At 64.5% G+C, this 23,571-nt stretch overlaps 2 protein-coding genes across 6 annotated transcripts in view; one reads left to right on the forward strand and one right to left on the reverse strand.

The window, feature by feature from the left end:
* Nucleotides 1-6,831: 6,831 nt before the first annotated feature.
* Nucleotides 6,832-16,649, forward strand: C21H14orf180 (chromosome 21 C14orf180 homolog). 4 transcript variants are annotated; one of them, XM_010817271.4, is made up of 5 exons: nucleotides 6,832-7,046; nucleotides 12,324-12,450; nucleotides 12,751-12,877; nucleotides 14,381-14,416; nucleotides 14,804-16,649. In XM_010817271.4, exons 2-5 carry the CDS (start codon nucleotides 12,340-12,342, stop codon nucleotides 15,007-15,009), a joined length of 480 nt encoding a protein of 159 aa, XP_010815573.1. In that variant the 5' UTR covers nucleotides 6,832-7,046; nucleotides 12,324-12,339; the 3' UTR covers nucleotides 15,010-16,649.
* TMEM179 (transmembrane protein 179) overlaps nucleotides 16,589-23,571 on the reverse strand; it is a 44,887-nt gene continuing 37,904 nt past the window's right edge. For both annotated transcript variants that reach the window (XM_015459383.3, XM_002696788.7), the window contains 3 exons: nucleotides 21,858-21,995; nucleotides 20,178-20,256; nucleotides 16,589-18,799 (listed from right to left, as the gene is read on the reverse strand). In XM_015459383.3, the coding sequence (XP_015314869.1) occupies nucleotides 18,623-18,799; nucleotides 20,178-20,256; nucleotides 21,858-21,995 (394 nt within the window). In that variant the 3' untranslated portion in view covers nucleotides 16,589-18,622. The remainder of the gene's footprint in view (nucleotides 18,800-20,177; nucleotides 20,257-21,857; nucleotides 21,996-23,571) is intronic.

A 23,571-nucleotide genomic window follows, 5' to 3' on the forward strand; every position in this document is an offset into this window, starting at 1 on the left:
CAACCCTGCGTGGCCAGAGCATTCGGGCCTCCTTCAGAGTGACAGTCTGGAAGGGTCCGCCGGTCCGGGGAGCAGAGAGGCCAACCCTGAATTAGCCCCACTCCACGCCTCCGGCTGCCACGGGGTGGCCACGTGTCTGCAGCTCAGACAGAGCACCAGCCGGCTGCCCTCGCCCCCCAGGGGCAGAGCACAAGCCTTGCAGAGCCTGGGAGGCAGAGCTCGGGGTCAGCCCGGCTCCTCACCTCCTGCCGGCCTCGCAGACTCCCTGGCCTCAGGCCCCGGGGACAAGGGCACCTCCTTCCCGGGTGCGTTTTGGTAGCACATGGAAGAATCACCTTGGTAATTGCTTTTGGGCTTCCCTGGCGGCTCAGCTGGTAAGGAATCTGCCTGCAATGCGGGAGACCTGGGTTCGACCCCTGGGTTAGGAAGATCCCCTGGAGAAGGGAAAGGCTACCCACTCCAGTATTCTGGCCTGGAGAATTCCACAGACTGTATAGTCCATGGGGTCGTGAAGAGTTGGACACGACTGAGCGACTTTCACTTCACTTGACTTGCATTGAGAAGGTCAAGGGCACGACCCCAGCAGTCCTTTCCAGTCTCACAAGGGCCCCACCCTTCCGCCCAGACCTTAGCTGCGTGGACACCGCCAGGGTCTTTCTCCTCGCGTGACCCTCCCACCTGCTCCTGGATCTGACCCCGTGTCTCCCAGGCTGCTCCTCCAGCATCTACCCGCGTCCCGCCATACAACCTGGGAGCCTCTGGAAGGGTTGTGGGCCCCTCCGGACAGAAGCTGCCACAGCTCTTGCTGCCCAAGTGCCACCACTGCCCTGCCCCCACCCCGGCCCCATCCTGCCCCACCCTGCCCCTGCCCTGTGTGGGTCCTGCACGTCCTCCCATGACCCAGTCACCAGTGTCCCCACTTGAGCCTGGCTCCTCCCTGTGATCGTCCACAGGGCAGTCACTTTCCCACCGAAACTTTGTAGCTGGTTTTACTGAGTAAATCAGAAAAGCCCAAGCAGCCCCAGAAGATGTCTTTGAAATGCAGATACCTCCCTGGCGGTCCAGTGGCTGAGACTTTGAGCTCCCAATGCAGGAGGCCTAGACCGCAGGTGCTACAGCTAAAAGACCCTGCGCGTTGCAACTAAAACAGAACAAAGATTCCGCGTGCGGAAACTAAGACTGCACACAGTCAGATAAACAAACAGCACGTGGGAATAGGGTGAGCCAGGAAATGCAGGATGTTGGCCTTCTCAGGGTCTGGGCTCCAGAGTGAGCCAGTGCTGTGGACCCGTCGTGACCAAGCCTGGGACTCCCAGATGTGGGACATGGTCAGTCAGTGCCAGTCTGGTTGCCCCAGGGTCGGGGGCACCTCCCCAAGGGCTCAGCCCGTGCCTGCCCACACAGCTGGCCCTGCTCTGAGCGAGCTCGGAACCCAGCATCAGAGCAGGAAGAGGGGTGGAGAGGGGGGCAGCTCCCGAGACCACGTAGCCCAGGATGGGGTGGTTCCCCCGAGCCCTGCACTCAATGCGAGGACAGGCCAGGGCTGACGCTGGGAGGCGTCACAGATTCAAAGCCCCCTCCCCATCCCCCGTGACCTGCGTCAGCCCCCCGCCAGCCCACCTCCTCAACTCAGACCCCCACGGAGGGTTCCCACCCCACTGTTCCCCCGAACCCTGGTCCCCAGCCTCCCTCTGCCCCTCCCGGACCCTGACCAGCCCTCCCTGACATTTCCATCATCAGAAAACTCTGGCCACCTCTCCCACCCAAGGGGCATCAGCCCTGGGCACTGGAAGCTTCCCCAGCCCCGTCGTTAACCGCCCCCACCACCGGGGGACAGCAGAATGTCAGCCAGTAGCTTCACCTCACAGTGACGTCCTCAGCCGGCTCCCGGGACCCAGGCTGGAGTTTTCCACCTTCATTAGCGAAGCACAGAGATGTGCCCCACCCCCCTCCCCTCGAGACCGTCCGTGAGAGTTGAAAGCAAGGTGTTGGTGTGGACCGGCTGCGCCTCCAGGCCTGGTCAGTGCAACAGGCTGGACATGGCAAAGACAGGGGATTGTCTGCAGACCGGGGGTCCAGGTGGGCTGCATGGGAGCAGGAGAGCGAGACAGTCGGCAGAACCTGGAAGCAAAGCCGTGCGTCCTGCTGTCCTGCCCGGGGTGAGACTGTGAGTCCGACAGCAAGCAAGGACGCACCGCCCAAACCAGCAGCTCAGCACCTGCTGAGGAGGGGGCCCACGCCAATCCACGGGCACCCCGGGCAGGGCAGCTGGGGCCACACGTGGCTGAGGGGGAGAAGGCGGGGCCCCCAGCCCTGTACACCTGGAGTCTTCTGGGACGGCTCTGATAGCTGTCAACCACTTGTGGGGTGTGGAATAACCTTCTTGGGTGGGCAGTTTCAGGAGCGTCCGCTTGCTTCTTTGGCTGGCTGGGTTTGGTCTTTCTTAGCCCTGTGGCTTCCCGCGCCCCCCAGGTGAGGGGACCCATGACAGCACTCTGCAGCCGCTGAGGTCACACGGCCCACAGGGCCGGTGTGGGCCGGGCCAAAGTGGAGGGCCTGTCTGCACGTCGCGGGGCCCACTGTGAGGGGCTCAAGCTCCTTCCATCTGCCTCCTGGCCTCTGGGAACCCTCACGCGAATCCTGAGGGGCCTGGGTCCCCGACACCCACGCCCGCCCAGACGCCCTGTCCACCAGCAGGTCTGGCTCTGGCTCCTCCCGGCACAGTGTTTCTCTGGAGGCCTGTGGACGGGCTCCTCCTGCCTCGTCGGGCCAGACGTTCGGGAAGGACCGTCTCCACTGGGGGTGATGAGGACCGTCTGAAGGACCAGCGCTCCCCGTCCTGGGCCCGCGGCTTCCGGCAGAGCCTGGGCCAGCACCCTGTGCCCGCAAAGTCTGGGCTGTGCAGACCACCCACCTCTGGGCCCACACCACTGTGGACCAGGGCCCTGCGCCTGCCTGCCATCTGCAGAGCGTGGCCCTCGGATCCCCCTGGAACCTAGACCACCCCGTGGGCAGCCTTCCTGTTAGCTGGCGTCCACTGCTCTCAATGGGCAGACTCTGGCCCAGGGTCGTGCAGTCAGGGACAGGGGGGCGGGGGGCCTGCCCATTGAATCCAGCACCAAGTTCTTCCTCCTGTTACCGTGTAGATCCAGACAGCCATGCCAGAGGTGGCAGGACACCCCATGGCCCTGCTTCAAACCCCGGCTCTGAGCTGCCCCCTCGGGGCCCTGTGTGGGCACATCCCCGCGGAGAACATGTCCTGGTTGGGCCAACACTAGGCCTACCCCGGGGGTCCATCCACCAGGGGCCTGAGAGGCTCGGAGCCGTGCCCGGGGCTCACACACGTCCTCGCCCAGCAAACACACTTCCCTTCACTTTTGAGGACGGAGCACAGGCCTTTGCTTGTGTGTGTGTGTGTGTGTGTGTGTGGAGGTGGGGGTAACGCACAATCCTGGTGTGTGATGGGTGTGTACACTCAACCCTGGGACCAGCTGGAGCCAGGTCCCAGAGACCAAGAAGAGGAGAAAGCGTGAGTCACTCAGTCGTGTCCAACTCTTCGTGATCCTGTAGACTGGAGCCCACCAGGCTCCTCTGTCCACGAGATTCTCCAGGCAAGAACGCTGGAGTGGGTTGCCATTTCCTTCTCCAGGGGTATCTTTCTGACCCAGGGATCGAACCCACGTCTCCCACATTGCGGGCAGATGCTTTACTGACTGAGCCACCAGGGAAGCCCAAGGAAGGAAGTGACGCAAAAGGGGGGACCGGCCACCACCGATGTCTGACCAGGGGCCCAGGCCGGAGTCACCCGATGGCCCCATTAAAGCCCAAACGGACCCGCATCGTAGCTCAGGCCACCAGCCCGAGCTCCCCTCTCCCACCACCGCCCCCCACTGATGTCTGACCAGGGGCCCAGGCCGGAGTCACCCGATGGCCCCATTAAAGCCCAAACGGACCCACATCGTAGCTCAGGCCACCAGCCCGAGCTCCCCTCTCCCACCACCGCCCCCCACCGCTCCGCCGCCCAGGCCCTGCCAGGAAAAACAGCTGTGACAGGCAGCTTTCCGCGGCCCCTCTGTCGGTTATGGCTTATGTACGGCCCCCCAGGCAGCTGGCCCTTGGGACGGACGGGCTTTATAAATAAAATTTATCATTGTAATTACGGCTCCTGTAGAGAGCGGAGGACTTTTACGGCCTCCTGGAGGTCATGAATAATTTAGGAGAAGGGAGAAGGGGCCTCTCTGTTAGCGAACAATAGGGCCCAGAGGTTCCCATTACCGCAGCTGCGAGGACGCCAGCGCCCGGCCCGGGGACCAGGGCCCGCCAGGCTCCGCGGGGACACCGCCCGGCCACCCCATCTTGTGAACGGCGGTCCCGGCCGGTGAGCAGATGCGGCCCCGACCGCCAGAGGCTGAGGATGACAGGCTGTGGGCTCCCATGAAGGGCATCGATGGGGCGGGTCCAGGCCGTGACCTCGGGTGGACCCTCAACCTGCACCCACACCAGAAGAGCAGCTCCTCTCCTGGGCGCCCACAGGAGCCAGACCCCAGCCCGCCTGACCTCCAGCTCTCCCTCTCTCTGCACACACGCCCACCGCCCACACTATCCTGGAGAGGCCCCGAAGGCAGGAATCCCCCCTTGCTTGCCTCCAGTCACAGGAGACTCACCACCTTACTGTTGGCTATTCCTTCCTGGTAGAAATTCTCCCTCACCTGCACCTGTGAACCCCACCCCAGGCTCCTCTCTCAGACCCTCCCACACTGTGCATCAGCCCCTCCAACCCAGAGCCCGCATTCCCCTCCTCACTGCCCTGCCCCCCAGTCCTGAGTCCCCCACCCTCAGCCTTCATGCTCACCACCCTCCATGTCCACCTGCGACCTCCTCACAGCCGGCCTGGGGTGAATCTCCGCTCCTCGATCCTCCTGGCCTGGCGGTGGTCCTGAAAGCACCCCCTTTCTTCCTGCCCCCCACCCCACAGGCCCCCCAGCTGCACCTCCCTACCCAGCTTCTGCCCACCATGCCAACCTGACCTCATCACACGGCAGCGCTCAGGGCTTGTGCTCAGAGCCCCCCAGGGTCGTTCCCCCAGCCCCGTGGCTTTCTGTACCACCTCTGAGTTGACTGGTTCATTGGCCGTAGCGGTTATAACAAACTGCCACAAACCCTTCGACTTAAGCAACAGAAACTGATTCTCTCAGGGTTCGGAGGGGTCCTAAATCAAGCTTTTGGCAGGATCACGCGACCTCTGGGGGCTCGAGGGGAAGGCCCCGCCCGCCCCTCTCAGCTTCTGGGTGGCTGTGAGAGTTCTGGGCTCCTGGCCCTCTTCCTCCAAACTCTGCATCTGTGATCACATCACTGCTTCCTTTTCTGTGTTAAATGCCCCCCGTGATGGGGACACATGTGGTGGCCCCAAGTTTGTTGACATTCACAGGCTTCAGACCAGTGATACAGCTGTGTTTTGGGGGACCATTTTTCAAGGTACCAAGAGGGTTACCCTAAATTCACATCTCCTGCTAGAGTCACCTTGAGCCAGACACGTACATCCAACTCTCCCACCCCAGGAAACCTCTACGCATCTCAAATTAACTGGCTCTCATCTCATAATCCCACAGCACCCCCAAAACCTGCACCCCTGCCATCTGCTGAGGGTCAGAATAACGCCCGCAAAGATGTCCACGTGCAAAGCCCCTAAATCTGTCATGTGATAGGTCGCACAGCCAGAGGGAATTAGGCTGAGGACAGAGTTAAAATTGCATGACTTTAAAATGGGGAGATGATCCTGGATTGAGGGGGCGCGGCAATGTAGTCACAGGTCTTTACTGTTGAAAGGGGGTTGGTGGGGGGTTGGAGCGGCTCGAGTTGGGGCTCTGAAGATGGCTGGGGCCATGAACTGGGAAATGTGGGTTGTGTCAAGGCAAGTTGTGTGCAGACATGTGTGTGACAGCAGCCACTAGCCACACCTATACCATCCTCCCAGCAGCTGGGTCCCTCCACGCCTCTGAGACCTCGTTCCATAGGGGCTGCCACATGAGCTAGCACATCAGGAGCTGGTCTGGATTGGGGGCCGGGGGACGGGGGCACCAAGACTGGGCCAGGCAGGCCCCTCAAGGCTGTGTGACTTCGGGCAAGTCACCTTCCCCCTCTGACCTGCTCTTTCCTCATCCACAGGTCTGGGGCGGCTCAGCCCCTGCCAGGCAATGGGATACAGTAGAGAGCTGAACCCCCAGCTCCCAGCCCAGGACAGACCATGAGAATGCTGGGCCCTCAGCCCCGTGGCCCCTCTACCCCGGGGCAATCCTGGGCCTCAGATGTGGTGCCCTGATCCTGCAGCCTGGGATCTGTGCTCTGTCCTTTCCTCCGGAGACTCCCAAGGCAGGATGTGTGGGGTGCAGGAGCAGGGGGCAGGGCGGGCCCCTGTCCATTCTGGGGCTCCATTCTGGGGCTCCATTCTGGGCCGGGTCAGTCAGCGGCTGGTCACTGTGATCAACCCACCCAGCCCCCACGTCAGGCCCCCATCTCCTCCCTGCAACACTATGCCTCTGACGCTGCCCTTGGGTTTTCCAAGAACTGCTTGTCTCCAGAACCGGCCTGGGAGGTCACACGTAGGCCTGAAGGGCAGTGAGAGGGCACTGACCCCTCGTCTTGTCTGCAGGCCCGGCCTATGCTCTCAGGGCCTGGGAAACGGCCACCCCCTCCCCGCTCTGGGGCCAGCGGCCTGTCCTCGGGGTCGCTGCTATTTCTGCCAAAGAGAAGAGTAATTATAGCTCAGCCTTTGCCAGCTGACCGAGCTCTGCAACCCGGCAGAGGGGCCTGGGGCGGGAACGTAGACTGGCCAGAAATCAGCCCTGCGAGCAGGCAGGCAGCAGCTCCGGACCGGAGCCGTGGGAGGCCAGGCAGGCGTGGCCCCGTTCACCCGAGCAACCCAGCGCCCACCTCCCCGGGGCACAGGAGGGGCACTGCCAGCCGGGCCAAGAGCGTGCTGGACGACCGCTGCTGGGGCCGCCGCGGAGCCGGCCGCACCACCCCTCGCAGAGCCGGGAGGGAGCCAGGTGAGAGCCGCTCCAGGGAGCAGGGGATGCTCATTCCTGTTTAGGAGTGAGGCTCAGGGCGGAGAGGCCCCAGGACGGATGCAGGTGGGGACCCTGCTGCAGGCGGGCGGGCGGGCGGACGGAGCTCACACTGGGGGCCGCCCGTCTCCTTCGCCGGGGCTGGGGGCTTGCAGGGCTCACCTGGGCACCGTCCCAGGCGAGCCAGGCGCTCGTAGTGCCAGGAGCCCCGGCCCCTCTGGACCTCATGCTTGGTCTGCCCAGCGAGGGTGGTGAGTGCCCTCAGTGACGTCCCGGCCCCCGGTGCTCTGAGCGTCTCTCCAGGGGCCAGGCCTGAGCCGAGGGCCCTGCTGGCCCTCCATCCAAGCTCCTGCCCGAGGCCAGGCCATGCATGGGCAAAGCCACCATGCGGGGCCCTCCACACGCCGCCCACACCCTGGCTCAGGCCTTCTGAGGCACAGGACGGCTCCGGGCATTTGGCGGGGACCGCAGCCTGGATTGCAGGGTGGGATCCTGACCCCTGCCAGCCCTCTGGCCTCAGGGGACTTGCGGAGGACCGAGCTCGGAGGGAACAGACACGTTCCTGGGGTCACTGGAGCCCAGGCCACAGCTTTCGGGTGTCCCCAGGGACACGGCTCTTTTCTGAGTTGACTCAATCAGAGGGAATCCCCATCCCTCCCACCATGCGCGTGGGGAGCTCAGGACGCACCACTTATTTGGCACCTGCTATGTGCAGGCACCCAGGGAGCATTAGCTCTCCAACCTGATGTTAGCACTCTGGAGTGGGCAGAACCCAGGAGTGGAGCTCGGGGTGAGCGTGGTCAGGGTCTGGACCGGGGTCCACAGGCCCCATCACCTGGGGCACTCAAGGCCGAGGTTGGCTGCCCCCTGCTTCGGTCACACAGATGTCACCAGGGCCTGCTGCCACCCCACGTCCTAAATGCACCCCAGAAATGTGCGGGCTGAGCGTCCCAGTGTGGAGGGACCTCGGGGACCCCCGGCCAGCTCCCGCTCCCCGACTCCCCATTCTAGGCAGGGCCAGAGGCAGCGGGCAGCCCCAGTGTGTGAGACCAGCCCATGGGGCTCCCCCGAGTCCTCCCCTGGCTCAATTCGGAAATGGTGCTATCTGGGGAGCTGCCAGGCTGAGAGCTGCCAGGGCTGCTGGCCGGCCAGCCTCCCTACTCCCACCCGCCCGCAGCGAGCCGGCATGGGGGTGTCCACAGCCTTCTATCTCCTCCCGCAGCTCAGAAAAGGCACAGTCCATGGGGTCAGTGCCCTGAATTCAGCCTGCCACTCTGGGCGGGAGTCAAACGCCACCAGGCCACCAGCCCCACAGCGATGGCCTCCTCCAGCAGGGCCGTCCAGAGGGCCGCTGAAGCCGCCGCCCCGTAGTGTAAGAGAAGCTTCTCGGCCGCCCGCGAGCTGCCCCGGCTCCGGTTCCCTCTTTGCCAGAGGCTCTGATCACCAGTGAACCGCGGGTGCAGGTGGGCAAGCTCGCCTCGGGTGTGGCAGCCAGGAGCCAGGTGAGCCAGGCAGCAGGCGAGAGCGCATGTGTGTCAGCAAGTGTGGAGACACGTGTGTGACATGTGTGTGCTGTGTGCTACGTGTATATGTGTGGTGTACATACGTGAGTGTACAAATGGGTATGGTGTGTGTGGTGTGTGTGAGTGTGTGTGAGTGTGTGTGTGTATGTGGTATATACGGAGTGAGAATGGAGGTGTGTGTGTGTGTGTGTGTGTGGAGTATGTGTGCGTGAGTGTCTAGGTATGTGTGTGTGTACATGTGTATGTGTATATGTGTGTGGTGTGTACATGTGTGTGGCATATATGAGTGTGTCTGATGTGTGTATGTGTATATAGTGTGTGAGTGTGGAGGTATGTATGTGTACATGTGTGTGGTGTGTGTGAGTTGTGTGGTGTGTACGTGTACACAACGTGTGAGTGTGTAGGTGTGTGTGTGTGTGTGTGTGTACACATGTACGGTGTGTGTGTGAGCTGTGTGGTGTGTGTGTGTGTACATAGTGTGTGGGTGTAGGTGTGTGTGTGTGTGTAGGTGTGTGTGTGTGTGTGGTGTGTACATGTGTGTGGTATGTGTGTGACTGGTGTGGTGTGTATACATGTACAATGTGTGAGTTGGGGGATGCGTGAGCTCAGCCTCCAGGGTGGGGTCCTGGCTGGCTTGGCTCTCCCGCCTCTGCCAGCTGGACGCCTCTGGAGGTGATGTCCCGAGGGACAGGACAGCGGGAAGGCCGGCCGAGTCGCTGCTGGCTTGGGCTCAGGGCCCCTGAGGGCTGCAGGACCTGCCCAGCTTGGCCATTGCCTGAGTCTAGGGCCCTGCAGGCAGCCGGGCACAGGGAGGCTTGGAGGGTGATGGGGCAATGGTGGGGTCAGAGCTGAGGAAGGGCCCCCGATGAGGACAGAGTCCGGCGGGCCAGGGGCAGGGTGGGGGGCGGACACAGGGTGCAGACCGCCTGGCCTGCAGGAGTCAGGAGCCCGGTGGGGCCGGGGCAGACGGCAGAGGGCCGGGGCCCAGGGCTCGGCGTTGTCCAAGGCCTTGAACCAGGAGAGAGCCGGCCGGCCCAGCCCACCCTGCACCCCCGGAGGCCGGGGAACAGGCAGGTCGGGGGACTGCTGTGGATACCGTCACCGGCTCCCAAAGGTGTCAGGTCACGGAGGGAGGGTGCTAGGCCAGAGCCCACAGGCCATCGGGGGGCGGGGGTCCTGGGGGGTGCAGCCCTGGCCAGACCCCTTCTCCTGGGAAGCAAGCAGAACCTTGAGGAGCCCCGCTTGGCCCCTCAGGGCCCCCAGGACTGGACCAGGAGCTCTGGGAGAGCCCACAGCAGGTCCCCAGCCCAGGGAATGACAGGGTCCCCCCCAGGCAGTGGCCTAACAGGCTGTGCCTGCCGCGACAGGGGGCGGGGCAGCGGGTGACACTCTGCAGGCCCAGAGCTATTTTCCACCCTTATCGCCCATCTGTCACAAGGCGGCCTCGGAGAAGGACACTCATGTTACACGCTGTCCCTGCCGGAGGCCCCAAGGCCTGCCCACCCCCACACAGGGTGTCTACCCCTGGGCGGAGAGGGGCCTGCGGGCAGGTGGGAGGCAGGGCCCAGAGCAGCCTCACTCGCTGGGCAGACCAGAGCCACGCCTTCCTCCAAGTTCCTGGGGGGGAAACTGAGGCCCAGCCCCTCGGCTTGACCGAGGCCACTGAACCTAAGAAGGGCGGAGCCCAGCACTCAGGCCAGTTCTGGGGGTCGAGAGGCCCCAGTTCCGCTGGGGAGGGGCCGGGTGTGCCCTTTAACAGAAGCTGGAGCCTGGGCGAGGCTGTGGGTGCGGCAGAAGGCCGATGGGAGCAAGAGAGGCCGGGACTCCTGAGAGACAGTGGGCAGGGGACCCCGCGGGGAGCTCCCCCATGCACATGGGCTCCGTGCTGGGCACGGTCGCTCCCTCTCCCTGAGAGCTGACCCAGGCTGACTGGCTGTGAGCCCAGGCGGGTCCCGGTCACCCCTGCGCCCTGCCAGAAGCTGCCACGCTCACCCCGACCGGAGCTGCGGGGCATTTCCAGCTGAGGAAACAGAGGCTCCGAGAGGTTAAGGGGCTTGCCAAGGTCACACAAGGTCACAGGCGGCGCAGGATGGGGCTGAGTGAGGCTGCCCCCCCGGAGGCTCGGAGCTGCCAGGGACACTCACCGCTTGCCCGTTCACAGCCAGTCACGGGCGCATGCACGTGCACAGGCACACTCACACACTCACACATGCACACTGGCACACGTGTGCACAGACAGAAGGCATGTACGCTGACACTCATCCTCACACATGCTCCACATACATGTGTGCACTCACACACACAGTGAACACGGTCACACACAGCTGTACACACACTCTTGCCCAACATAGGCAGGTACACCTGTGCACCCACATACGCACACGTGTGCACACAGCACTTACACATGTGTGCACACGTGTACATCTATGGGCATCCAACGTGCACACTCACCAAAGTGCTCACACGGGTGCGCACACATTCACACGTTGTCCCACCACCCCTGGCCTGGGGCGGGGCCCTGGGAACCCCAGTAGGGGTTCAACCGCTGGGCCACTGGCAGAGCTCTGGCCCCCCAGGGCCTCCGCAAGAGCAGGCCTCCCTCCCCACCCCTCCACCCCCGTGACCCTGTTTGCAATAAAAAGCCTGATGCTGAGACAGGAGAAAATTGCTCCTTTTTGAAATAACTGAATGGCCAGGCTGTTATCTCCCAGATGGAGAGAGCCCTCCCCCAAACCAGCCCCCCTCCCCGGCACTCCTCCCCGACCCGGCAGCTCCCACCTGATTCAGCCCCACCTCCATCCTTGGGGGCGGGGTCTTTGGAGGATGGATGGAAGCCAGGACACCCCTCATAAAGCACAAACATCTGCCCCCATAGAGAGGGAGCAGGAAGGCCCGCCCAGGACCCCAGAGCAGGACCCTGGCAGAGCCTGGGGCTGGGGAGGAGAGGGGAGGAGCGCCCACGCCACCCCGCTCTTGTTGTCCACGCACAGAGGGCCTGGCCACACCCCCGGCGCCCACTTTGCTGCACAGGCTCAAAGCAGGCCTGGGGCTGCCTGGCTTCACCCGCACAGGATGGGGGAGGCCTCAAAAGTCAAGGACCCTTCAACGGACCTGAAAGAAAATTCACACCAGACAGGCCGCACTCAGAGGCTCCCGGAGGGGACAGTACCACCTTACACCTAGTCCACGAGCAATATAAACACCAGAGGGAGAGAGAGGGAGGAACACGACAACAGAGGGAGAGGCAGAGAGTCTGGGCGGGCCTGGGGGGTGGGCCCAGCAGCTGCAGCCCCCGTGAGCCCCAGAGAAGCCTTTCCCAGCCCTCCCGAAGCCCTGCTGAAGCCCAGCCCTGGATGCTGGCTTTCAGCCTGAGCACCCCCAGGAAGGAGGCAGCAGTGATGTTCACCGCGGTCTTTTCTGCGGCCTCAAAAAATCGTAGGTGGCTACGGCAAAAGGCAAACCTCCCAAGCCTCCCGCTAATGATGGGGCCTTAAGTCGCAGGCCAGCCCCGCGGAGCACACGCGCCATTAAAGCTGACGATTCGGAAGGTGGCAGCAGGGAGGCCGCTGACCACGCCGTTCTCAGCAAGCAGGGTTCCTCCGCGCCGGGAGCAGGTCGAAGGGAGTCTGAGGGGCGGGGGGATGCCAGCTCAGCTTCCTGGAAAGGATCTCTCCCCCTTTTATTTTATTCCTGCGCATGTTCCCTGGGTAATAAATAATGCCTGTGCTTATCTCAGGACCATGTCCCAGTAAATGAAGACTGCGGTGCACGCCTTGAGCCCCGACTCCCGGCCAGAGACTCAACATCAGACCAGGAAGAATGAGGAGGCGGCTCCAGGCTCACCAACGCCCCGGGCGGGGAGGGTACGGCAGGGCCCTGGGCGGGCGCTGGTCTCCGGGGGCCCACGGCCCCGTGCACAGGCCCGAGAGCTGGGCCTCCGCGGGAGGCGGAGAAAGGAAGCAGGGCTGGGTCTCTGCCCCAGGAACCCCAGTGGGAGAGGGCTGGGTTGGGAGACCCAGGAGGCCTAGCCCCCCGCCCGCCCAGGGGTCCCCCTGCCAAAGCCCAGAGGAGGCAGCAGGCGCGCTGACGAGGCTGCCTGTCCTCTCCAGCCTCCGGGAGGCCAGACGGGAGGGACTCACTTGCCTCTACTTCCCACCCCACAGGAGGGCAGAAAGGGCCCCGCCTCAATCCTGAGACGAAGCCCGCAGGAGCGCTGCGGCCGTGGGGACGAGCCACGGAGGACCACGAGACACGTGCGGTTCCGAGAGCCCCTGGAGGTGGCCGTCCACTGTAAGAGAGGAGGCAAGCGGGCCGCGGCCGGGCGGGCGGGGGGCCATCGCCGGGATCTCGTGGAGGGCCGTCTCCAGGGACCGCAGTCACGACCCTGTCCTCACAGCAAAACCCGGGCCCGTGGGGTCGGTCAGGACTGAGTGGCAGTCGGGAAAACAACAACAGACAGGAACCTAGAAGCAGAGCCGCCCGGGCCACCCCGTCTCCTTGAGGAAAGGCCAGAGGGCAGGGCTCCCCACGCCTGCCCACTCTCCCCTCCCGCGTCCTGAAGCTCCTCCCTGCCCCCAGCCTTCACTGCCCGCCTCCCCAGTCCTCCCCACTCCTCCCAGCGCCCCGGGGCCGCCCCAGAGCCCACTCCACCCCTGCCCCCTCCACCCCTGCCCATGGCTCACAGCCCTGTATCAGCTAGCGACGCCTCATGATGAATACCACAGACTTAGCCGTTTCAGCAACCCTCGCTGATTGTCTCAGCAGCCCTGGGGGTTGGGGCCCTGGGCACAGCCACGCCAGCCCTCCCTCGGGGAGGTGGCCATCAGGGAGTCCGCCAGCACCGGGCCTCACCCGGGGCCCAGGGCCCTAGTGCAAGCACACGGGGGTTATTACAGAATTCACGTCCTCCAAGCTGCACCTCCAAGGCCAGCAGCGGAGCCTCTCCCTGACCTCCAGACCCTCTGCCTGGAGAGCTCGTCCGAGACCCCGTCTCTTGACTCGGTGCCCCGTGGGGATTCCCATCGGAGCTGCGGGACCCTGGCCCCTCTGCCATGTCCTGCTGGTGGAAGCGCATCACAGGCCCCCACGTTAAGCAGGGGGGACCACACAAAGGCAGGGACCGGGAGGGGCTGGGGGCATCTTAGATTCTGCTGCCACGGCCCCTAAGGACGGGGCTCCGAGTCCTGCCGAGCTGTGAGTGCAGCTCGCCGCCCCGACACATGTCAGCGTCTCCTGTGAAGGCTGGTGGTAACCAGCGGGAGAGGCCTCCAGCAGGGCCCCTGCTCCGACACTCAGCTGCCCCTCCCTCGCAGATCGGCCCCACCCCCAGGAGCTCCCAACACCCGAAAGCAGAGACCCTCATACGGGGAGTCAGGGCCCCGTCAGCACTGGCCTGGGGCCTCCAGTGAGCCGAGCAGGATGGACAGGAGGCCAGGCGTCTGGCTGCCCTCGCCCCAGAACCCCTGCAGATGCCACATACACCCCTCCCCCAGGACCCCCAAGAGGTGCCCAGCATCTGGAAACTGAAACCTGAAGCCTAAGAGGCTGGGCGGGACCCCAGGGAGCGCTGGGAGAGTGGCCAGCCAGGGGGTGGACCACCTGGCCGGGTCAGAACCTGCAGGAGCTCGTCTCCATCAGCAAAGCGGGGAGCTCTGTCTGACCTGGTCAGACTCAGGGTCCTCAGGAGGGCGGCTGACGGGGGAGTCCCTCGGGGAGCCTGGCTAGTGGAGTGGGCACACCTTCCGAGAAGGAAGGCCCCTCCCCGTCCAAGCCCACTCTCACTCTCCTCCCCAGACATCGCCTGCAGGGAGCCCACCACTGCTGTCCAGGGTAAGTTCAGTGTCTTCACCCCACCCCCCCCACCCCCATGGCTCCAGCACCCCCCACCCTGGCAGGGCCCCGCCTTCAGCTGGGGTTCCTGACGGACGCGGGTGGGCAGCAGCTCCCCAGGGCTGCCCTCTGCCCCTCACTGCCCTCCACGGGAGGGCGCAGGGCGGGGTGCCTGCAGCAGGTCCCCGTTGCAAGGAACCCACTGGCCAGAGAGGGACAGGGAGACCCAGGCCCCCCAGGGACCTTGGGGGTCACTGAGGTGCCAGCCCCTGGGGGAGCTCCACAGTGTCTGCACCCGCCCCCGCAGGGAGGAGGGCGCCCACGGGGTCCCCACCGGGGCCGGGGTCAGGACTGCCGGCCGTGCTAACCTGCCCCCTTGGCCCCCAGCGCCCAGCCGGCCACGACCCCGCGGCGGCTCCCTGCTCCTCCGGCTGACGGCCTGCATCCTGCTGGCACTGGCGCTGGGCATGTGCTGCGGCCAGGCCGGGCCCATGGCCAGGGCCCTGGAGGACTTCCGGGCCCGGCTCCTCGCCGCCCTCCTGCACCTGCGGCTGGCGGCCCTGGACTGCTGGCGCTGCCTGCTGCAGCTCTGACGGCAACGCCCGCCCCCCGGGGGCCCAGGGGCATCCCCTGGGAGGTCTCCTTCGAACAAGAATGTCACCACTGAAACCCGGGCACCCACGGGTTCCAGCCCTTGGGGCTACCCTTCAGGCGCCCCCTCACCCTGGCAGGAACTCTCGGTAACCTTGAGCTGGGCCTGGAGGTGTCTGCGTGTAGCTCCTGCAGCTGGGGGCACCCTCCCTCTTTCCGGGGCACCCAGAGAAGGAAAGGAAACTGGACTTTGCTGCTTGGGGACCCGCAGCCCAGACCCCAAAACCCCGCCGGGAGAGGTGGCTGGGGGCACGCTCTCTCCTGCGGTCACGTGCGGGGCCCAGCACCCCAGCCTACCTGCCACCAGCACTGGGCCCCCGGCCTGGGGAGCCCTGCTTGTCCGGGGCATGTGCGCCACCTGGCATCTCTAAAGCCGCCGGCCTGGGGGCAGCAGAGAGGGGACGGGAGGGCTGAGAGGCAGGGTCGCCACCCTCGGAAGGCGGCCGTCTGGGCCTGGGTCCCAACGGCCCCGCTTGGGCTGTGTGGAGCCCAGGAGCCCCGTGACCGTGTAGCCCACACAGCCAGACCGAGGGGGCCCTGCGGAGACAGACCCTGGGTCCCCTCAGACACAGGGAGGGAGAGGGGCCTGAGCAAAGCAGGGAGGCCCCACTGGGGGAGAAGCCCCCCACAGCCTGAAGACAGCCATCCGCACGCCACCTGGGCTCCTGCCATCTGCCCCCACGGGTTAAGTGGGGAGACGCTGGTTTTCTGTTGAAACACTGCCACCTCTTTCCTCCCGGAGACATTGGCCCCAAGGAGGGAAGTCGGGACCGACTTGCTATGGATTCGCTTCGGCAGCCGCTGCAGAGGTCGGGGTGCTGTGGGAGCCAGCCCCCCAGGGCTTCAGGGGCCGGGGCACCCGTCTCCAGGGTCCCTTTGGGCTTCAGAACTCAGGGAGCCCTGAGCCGGGAGCCCAGAGGACAGAGGCCCACCTCCGGGGTCAGCGGCCCTTGGGGACCCTCCAGCGTCACAGCTGCCTCCCTCACGGACACCCGCCACCCCCTGCGCCCACCCACCCCCTGAAGAGGACGGGCAGGCTAAGTGGCAGACCCGAACCCACGGGGCTCAGCCCCACCAGCCCTGAGCCCGTCGTGAGGGGGGCACTCGGAGGCGCCCAGCTTCCCCGACACCCCTCCTCACGGCCCACCGCTCTCAGCTCAGGGCTTCTGCAAAGACCCGCTCAGCTCCGGAGGGTCTGCAAGACCTGGAACCCCGCTGCTTTGGGGAAAATATCGCTCAAGGTGCATCTGAGAACGCTGAGAATTCTGAAACACGAAATCCATCCTCACACCCGAGAAGTGACGGGAAGCAGAACGGAACCCACGAGGAAACGTGCAGATGGAGACTGCAGCCGCCGGGGCGGGGGGACTCCCGGTTCCTAGTAAGTCTGGGAAACTCCAGGAGCAAACACAGAAGGCAGTGTTTTCAGTCTTAAATTGAAAGCAGACAGAACAACAGAAACAAAGGCAAACTGAAGATGCAGAAAAGATGGATAAAGAGACACCTAATCGCTCGCCCGCATTAGAGGCTCAGGTATTTTTGTTTTTATTTTGACTTGAGAAATAAATACATTTGCGTTGAAGACCTTTCACTTTCAGTTAAGCTGGAGTAGAATTAAAATAGGATGTCCATTATCAAACAGCAGTGGGGAGAAGCAGGCATTGAGGAAGCAGGGCAGACCCTCCTCAGGGGCCCTGGGGCACGGCCGGCCTCTCCTGTCCAGCCCCAGGGGGCCCTCCCAGCCCACTTCTAGGCCACCGGCTCCTGTCCCAGGGCACCCTCCCCGAGGCCAGCAGTGCCCTTCCCAGGAGCCCCCAGGATGGGAAGTCTGGGGGTGCCAGTGCAGCTGGCCCACGACAGCCTGTGTGTCAGCGACCATTCTGCTCTGCAGGTGGCCCTGTACGTGGATACAGGTCTCTGCTGGTCTGACCGAAGGGCTGCCCAGACGCTCCAGGCCACCCACAAGTGCCCCGGCACAGCCACACCTGCAGCAGAGCCTCCAGTCTGGAAGCCCACATCCAGGGCCTGCTCCGCTCTCCAGGGCCCAGATGGCTGCCGCCTGCTGGGGCACAAGGCAGAGCCACCCCCTTCTGTGGGGAACAGACCAGGAGCTCTCAGGGACCAGTGGACTGGGCAGGCAGATCCCCTTGGGGGCCTCAGGTTCTGTCAAAACCCCTCCCCAAGGTCCCTGATCCTCTGGCCAGAACCCCCAGCCAGGCCAAGGGCCAGAGCATCTAACATGCCAGGAGCCTCTATCACCTCCACCCCGAGCCCCTCCGGAAAGGTACCAGCCGAGCACATCAAGACAAGTGACCTGCACTGCGTTCCCCAGGGCCAGGCCGCCTGCCACACGGGTCCCCAGACCCGGGCCCCTCCTTTCAGGGAGATGGAGCCACTGCAAATGATCACACAGGCCAGGCCTGCCTCCTGAGCTGGGAGCCCTGAGCGGCGTCCACAGCCAGGCAGCCCCAGGCGGCTCAGCACCGAATCCCAGGCCCCAGGTCCTCCCCCAGGTCCTCCACCTGCTGCCACGGGGGCGGGACTGCGCCCTTCGGGCCCCCTGAGATGGGAAAGAGGCCCCTCCTCTGGGGTATGGGGGGCCCTGGGGATGGGGGTGCAGATAGCTGCCCGCTCCAGTCTCTACCCACAGACGCACACTCGCACACACACTTGTGCACAGGCACACTCATGCGTACACACAATACATTCACACACGCTCACACCTCGCCGTGCAAGCTCACGTGCACACTCACGCATGTTCGCACATGCTGTGACCACGTGCACGCACATCATACACACGTCCACACCCTCACACGCCTCACATGCACTCATACACCCGCCGTGGCACCTGGCCCCTCTCCCCTGCAAGATGTCACCCCCACATGCGGAGCCCATGTCTCCACCCCACAAGCACAGGCCCAGCCCACAGCGGGGCCCTGGGGCCTCCCCAGGCCAGGCCCCCAGGAAGTCTGCACCACCGCTGCGGCCTGACTCCAGGCCAACCCACCACCCTGTGCTTTCCCAGGGGCTCTGGAGCAGGCGCAGAGGGGCTCTCAGCCCTGGGGGCCACCAGGGCGAGGGGCTCCTTCCCACACGCAGCATTTGGCCCGCAGGTGGCGGGCTCCTCATCCCCCGCACGGTTCAGGAGTGGGTCACGAGAGTGACGTGTGGCCATCGTGGGCCACTGGGGTCACCCTGGGGCCACAGGCTGCTGCCACGGGACCTGGCAGGTCACACAGATGGCATCCAGCCGAGGCCCGCAGGGAGGCGTGACCACAGCACACCCACTGGCCGGGGGCCTCCCCGAGGCTCACCCCTGGGACAGGCGGAGGCCCCTGCATGGAGCCTGGAGGCGCCCCCGGCCCAGGGCTGAGGGTGGCCCCAGCCCCGCCAGCTGCCAGGCCGGTTCGGGGTGGGAACCGGGTGCCCGGTGAGGGGGTCGCTCAGCACTGCACACAGAGCCGAGGGGAGGCATGCAAGGCGTGGGGGCTGGGCAGAACCGGGGCCGCGGCCCAGGGCAGCACGTGCCCCCAGCCCAGGTGGGGGCCAGTCGGCCTAGATGACGGCGCTCTTCTCCTGGAAGGCGGCGCGGGGGGCGGGCCGGGCCAGCAGCAGCTCCTTCTCATGGACCAGGCTGTCCAGCAGGTCCTCCTGGCGGTAGTTGTGGTAGACTTTCAGGAAGGCCAAGACGGTGATGGCCAGCCAGGCCAGCCATGAGGCCCAGAGGCCGAACTGCAGGAGCGGAGAGCACGTCAGGGGGTGGCCAGGTCCAGGGGCCACTGCCGGGGGCGCCCGCCCGCCCCCCAGGGCCAGATAGGATGGGGGCGTCACCCCCCAGCATCTGGTAGCCCTCTTGGCCCCAAGCCGCGCCCCTGCCTCAGGAATACTGCCCACCCTCACCCAGGTGGGGCCCCCAGGGCGGGGGGCGGTACTGGGCCCACTCGGCTCCAAGCAGAGCTCGTTTCATCTGTAAGGGAGCCTCTTCCAATCGCTGGAACAAATTGACCTTTATCTGCTGTTTCCAAACAGTTGGAGGGGAAACAATTTAATCAGAACCAGGCTCGAGGTGCAATTAAACTGGCTCAGTGGAAGGTGTTTGTCATCACTCAGCCCGTACCTTCCTTATCTACCGCGCACAAACGCGGGTGGGAGCGTTTCCCACTAAATCTACATGAAGGTGTCTCTGACAGGCTCGGCTCATCTCAGCTGGACCCACCAACGTCCAGCCCCCCAACCCCCACCCCAGAGGGCTCCTCACTATGGAAAGGATCCTCAGGCCGGCCACTGGCCAATGCAGGACCAGAAGTTAACCTGGAGGCTGGCGGGACCTGCCCGGAGCCGAAAGAACCCGCCTGCCCAGGCACCCCGCCACCCCTGCCGTCAGGGTCATCGTCAGGGTCAGGCGCAGATGTTGAGGGACAGGCCCTCTCTGACCGCATGTCCCGACACACTTGTGTCCAGCAGACGGGGTCCCTGGCCTGACCCATGGTCTCCTGGAGGGCAGGGGACGAAGCTGATCCAGGGGCAGGACTGGCAGAGCAGAGTCCCCCAGACAGTGGCTAGGGGCTCCTCCAAATGGGAAAGCCGGATCCCCTCTAGGGATCCCCTCCCTCAGACCCTGCCCCAGCCGCTCCAGCTGGGGCCTCGCCGTGGGCCCTCAAGCATCTATCTGAGGGCCCACGTGGCACCAGAACCAGGATCCAGACCCCGGGCCCCAGCCTGAAGTCTCAGATGAGCAGCACAGAGCCCCCCCTCAGCCCCCAGGCCTCCCGCCTCTGCCCTTAGTTCAGGCTGTTCCCTCCTCCGAGGATGCTCCATGTCCCACTCCTCCCCACCCACACAATTCCTCTGCCTCCAAAATCCAGCCCTCCTACAGGAAGCCTTCCTGACTGCTCCCCCAGCACTGCGCTCACTGTGCCTCCTCTACCAAGACACCATCCTTAACCAAGAGTGTTTCCTCCTGGATGGGGTGGGGCTGTGCGCTCAGTGAATGCTCAGCAGAGAATGGTCCCCTCCCTGGTACCCGGGAAGCCCCGCCCACCCGGACAGCCCTGCCTACCCAAGAAGCCCCGCCCCTGAGCAGACCCGCCCACCAAGGCACCCCGCCTACCTGGGCAATCGCAAACTGATCATAGAAAGCAGAGTTGTCCACGTTCAGCTCCAAGTCGATGCCCTGGAGCTCTTCACAGCTAAAACGGCAAGACGAGGGGGTGGACGGTGACCGCTGGGGGGACCAAGCAGGGGGGCAGCAGAGCATCACCCCCAGATGAGGAGGCACTGTCCCCAAGGTGGGGCAGACAGGGAGCTGCTGGGCCCCATCTGTGGGGCAGGGACCCTGCAGATCTGACCCCATCTGACCCTGAACGGTGGGGGATACCAGCCCTGGCCATCACTCCCCTGAAGCCCCCGGCCCTGCCCCCCGTGGCCCCATGGCACTGCAGGGCCAGGGGCTACAGAAGGTGTGGGCTGCAGCTTCTGGCCCCTCAGTCCCCAGACTGAGCTGCACGGCAGCCCTGCTTGAGTTTCATGGGCATCCGGGGGCACCCCTTTAACCGCCTGGGGCTGGCAGCACAGGCCAGCAAACCCAGCGGCAACCAGCAGGACACCCCTCAGAGTCCTAATGACCTGCACAAGCTCCTTGTATGTGGACAGGCTGGTCCAGGCTGGGCCTCCGAAGCCTGGAATGGACGAGGCCTGGGCTCAGGGACCTGTAGCCTCTCAAACATCAGGACACAGGAATGGGAGCCTGGTGCCCAAAGAGAGGGAGGCCCAGAGGCCCAGGCACGCACTGGAAGGAGCTGTGGGATGAGGCTGAAGGGCTGGAAATGGAGTTCGTGAGGGTAAAGAAACGCTGGGTGCCTTTCCAGAGGAGCCCAAGGCCATCCCAGGGGCCCGCCCGCCCTCTGAGGGCTCGGGACGGGGCAGGGGTGGTGAGGAGTCACGTGGCTGGGGGCTCAGCGGGGAGAGCCCATACAGCTCAGCATGGGTAAGACCCCCACACACAGAGGGGCTGCCCTGCTGTGGGCCCTGAGGGAGTCACCCACCCTGGGTGCTTTAACCTTCCTCTGTTATGCGCCCGAGGCTTCTGCAGAGGCACTGGGGACCCCCAGGGCAAAGGCGCAGGGTAGCAAGTAGGTGCCCCCACCCCTAACTCTCACTTCAGCTCTTTCATTGATTTATATGTTCAAGTTCCAGATCAGATTTTTCTTAGAGAAAGAATCTGGAGCCTCTGGAAGTGGTGACCCGAGTGTCCCTGCCTTTCCAGAGCCCTGTCCTGGGGCACTGGGTACTGCCCTGAGGCTGGGCAGTGGGCAGCCCTAGGCCAGGGTCCGGCAGTCACCATGCTCCACGTGGGGCTGCCCCCAAGCCAGAGACAGCCCCTCACTCAGGGCCCAGAGCATCCTTCCCGGCCCGAGGCCTCTGTCCCCAACCCCCTCTGACCAGAAACTCCCAGTCCTGCCCCTCAGGACCCCGCTCACTCCATCTTCATCTTCCTCCTAGGACCTGGAACCCACCCCGAGGGGTCCCGTCATCCAACCACGTGCTGGCGATGATGGGGAAGCTGGAACCTCTGACCTCCGGGACCTCCACCCCCACCCCAACCCACCCCCAGGGTCCTTGGGGGACCAGCTCTGGTGTGAAGCTGCTGCAGGCTCCCTGAACTGGGAAGGGGGCGCGGACCAGCGGAGGGGCCAGCCAGGTGTGCGCAGGCCATGGGGGCACCAGGGGCGGCACGGGAGGGTCCGTGCAGGAAGAGGTTGGTGGGGAGTCAGGGGGGCCCAGGGCGCACCTGTGGGGCACGGTGCCCTTCTCGGTGATGGTGTCACACCACATGGTGAAGCCCACGCTCACGATGGTGCTGGCGATGAAGACCAGGAAGACCACGAAGGCGCTGACCAGCAGGTTCAGGAAGGCGTAGAGGAAGGAGCTGCGAGGGAAGGAGGGGCGGTCACCGTGCCTGCCTGGGCCCCCAGCGCCGCTGCAGGGCCAGGCAGCGGGGGAGGGCAGCCCCCGGCCCTCAGGTTCCCAGCTGGGCTCTGGGCCCCAGAGGACGGGGTGGGGCCAAGCAGGGTCCCTGCCCTTCCTGGAGCGTCCCTCATCCCACAGCCCCGCTGCCCAGCCCATCCTCCCAAAGCCCAGGAGTGGGGACCATCTTACAGCAGAGATGGGGCCTCTGTTTAAACGCAAGTCCACCTGGTCCCAAAGCGTCGAGGCCAGCAGGCATGCTGGCGGCCAGACTGCCTTTCCTGGCGGCTCACCCTCGCGGGCACCCCCAAGGCCGTTTACCCACACGGCCATCAGCGCGGCTGAGCGGCACCTGCATTGGGGGCCACGTGACCCTGCTCTGATTTCCCCACTGGAACCTGAAAGGCCAAGGCGAGCCCAGGGGCAAGGCCGAGAGAGCAGAGCTCACTCAGGGCGGCTGCACTGCCCGGGGGCCAGGGCCTCCCAGGGTGCACATGGGCAGGTCCCCACTGGGATGCTCTCAGACGGCGCCAGTATTTGCCCTCCCATGGGGCAAGCGAGGGGGCATGGTGGGACCACCCACCCTCCAGACTCTCCTAGCCACCCATGAGCATCCTGTCTTCTCCAAACCACCCCCTGGAGACCCAGAGTCCTGCAGGAGAGCAGGTAGCCCAGCTGAGGCTGCAGGGGGCAGGGGACAGGGCTGTCCCCCCGAGAAGGGCCAGGGGGCAGAGGGAACTCCCTCAGGTGGGACGGCAGCCCGGGCCCACCTCCCACCTGCCACAGGTTTCACGTGAACATCAGTGCTTTCAGGACATCAAATCTGAGTGGAATGATTGGCCAAATATGGCTTCACAGAGAACATTCATCAAACAAGGTATTGGCTGGGACCTCAGCCAAGAAAACATCAAAGTTACTGTCCCTGAGTGTGGTGACTGTTGGCTGAGGCCAAGGGGCGATGGACACGATCCATCCATTATCCATTCCCCACAATCTGTACTCAAGCCCAGGCGGGCGCCTCACCCTCCGTGCAGACAGACACCTTCAGGGAACCCCTGGACAGCGGGCCTGAGACACAGCCGGCCTATCCAAAAGCTGCCCCTTCCCACCTCTGAGGGTGACTTACAACAGTCTCTGAGAGACAGAAGCCCCAGCCACTCCAGCCGCATCCCTGTTAAAGGGACGCAGTTTGGGGCTCTCCATCCCACAGGCCGGGTTTCCCTTATGTCTCAGCTGGTAAAGAATACTCCTGCAATGCAGGAGACCTGGGTTCAATCCCTGGGTTGGGAAGATCCCCTGGAGAAGGGAATGGCTACCTGCTCCAGTATCCTGGCCTGGAGAATCCCATGGACTGTAGAGTCCTTGGGGCCGCAAAGAGTCAGACAGGACTGAGCGACTTTTTTACTTTTCATCCCACAAGACAGGGAGGGACCCGTGCTGGGGTCCCGCCGGCCGACAGCCGCCTCCGACTCTTCCCTCACTTTTTGCCTCTTTCCTCGGCATCTGTCCCAGGCTTTACAGACTTTTGAAGAATTGGG

The sequence above is a fragment of the Bos taurus genome, chromosome 21, assembly GCF_002263795.3.
Source record: "Bos taurus isolate L1 Dominette 01449 registration number 42190680 breed Hereford chromosome 21, ARS-UCD2.0, whole genome shotgun sequence".
Taxonomy (NCBI): domain Eukaryota; kingdom Metazoa; phylum Chordata; class Mammalia; order Artiodactyla; family Bovidae; genus Bos; species Bos taurus.

Coding starts and splice junctions, on each gene's coding strand:
- C21H14orf180 (XM_010817271.4), top strand. CDS start 12,340: ATGAAGACTGCGGTGCACGCCTTGAGCCCCGACTCCCGGCCAGAGACT. Junction 12,451..12,750: donor CAACGCCCCGGGCGGGGAGG/GTACGGCAGGGC, acceptor CCCACCCCACAG/GAGGGCAGAAAGGGCCCCGC. Junction 12,878..14,380: donor CCTGGAGGTGGCCGTCCACT/GTAAGAGAGGAG, acceptor TCTCCTCCCCAG/ACATCGCCTGCAGGGAGCCC.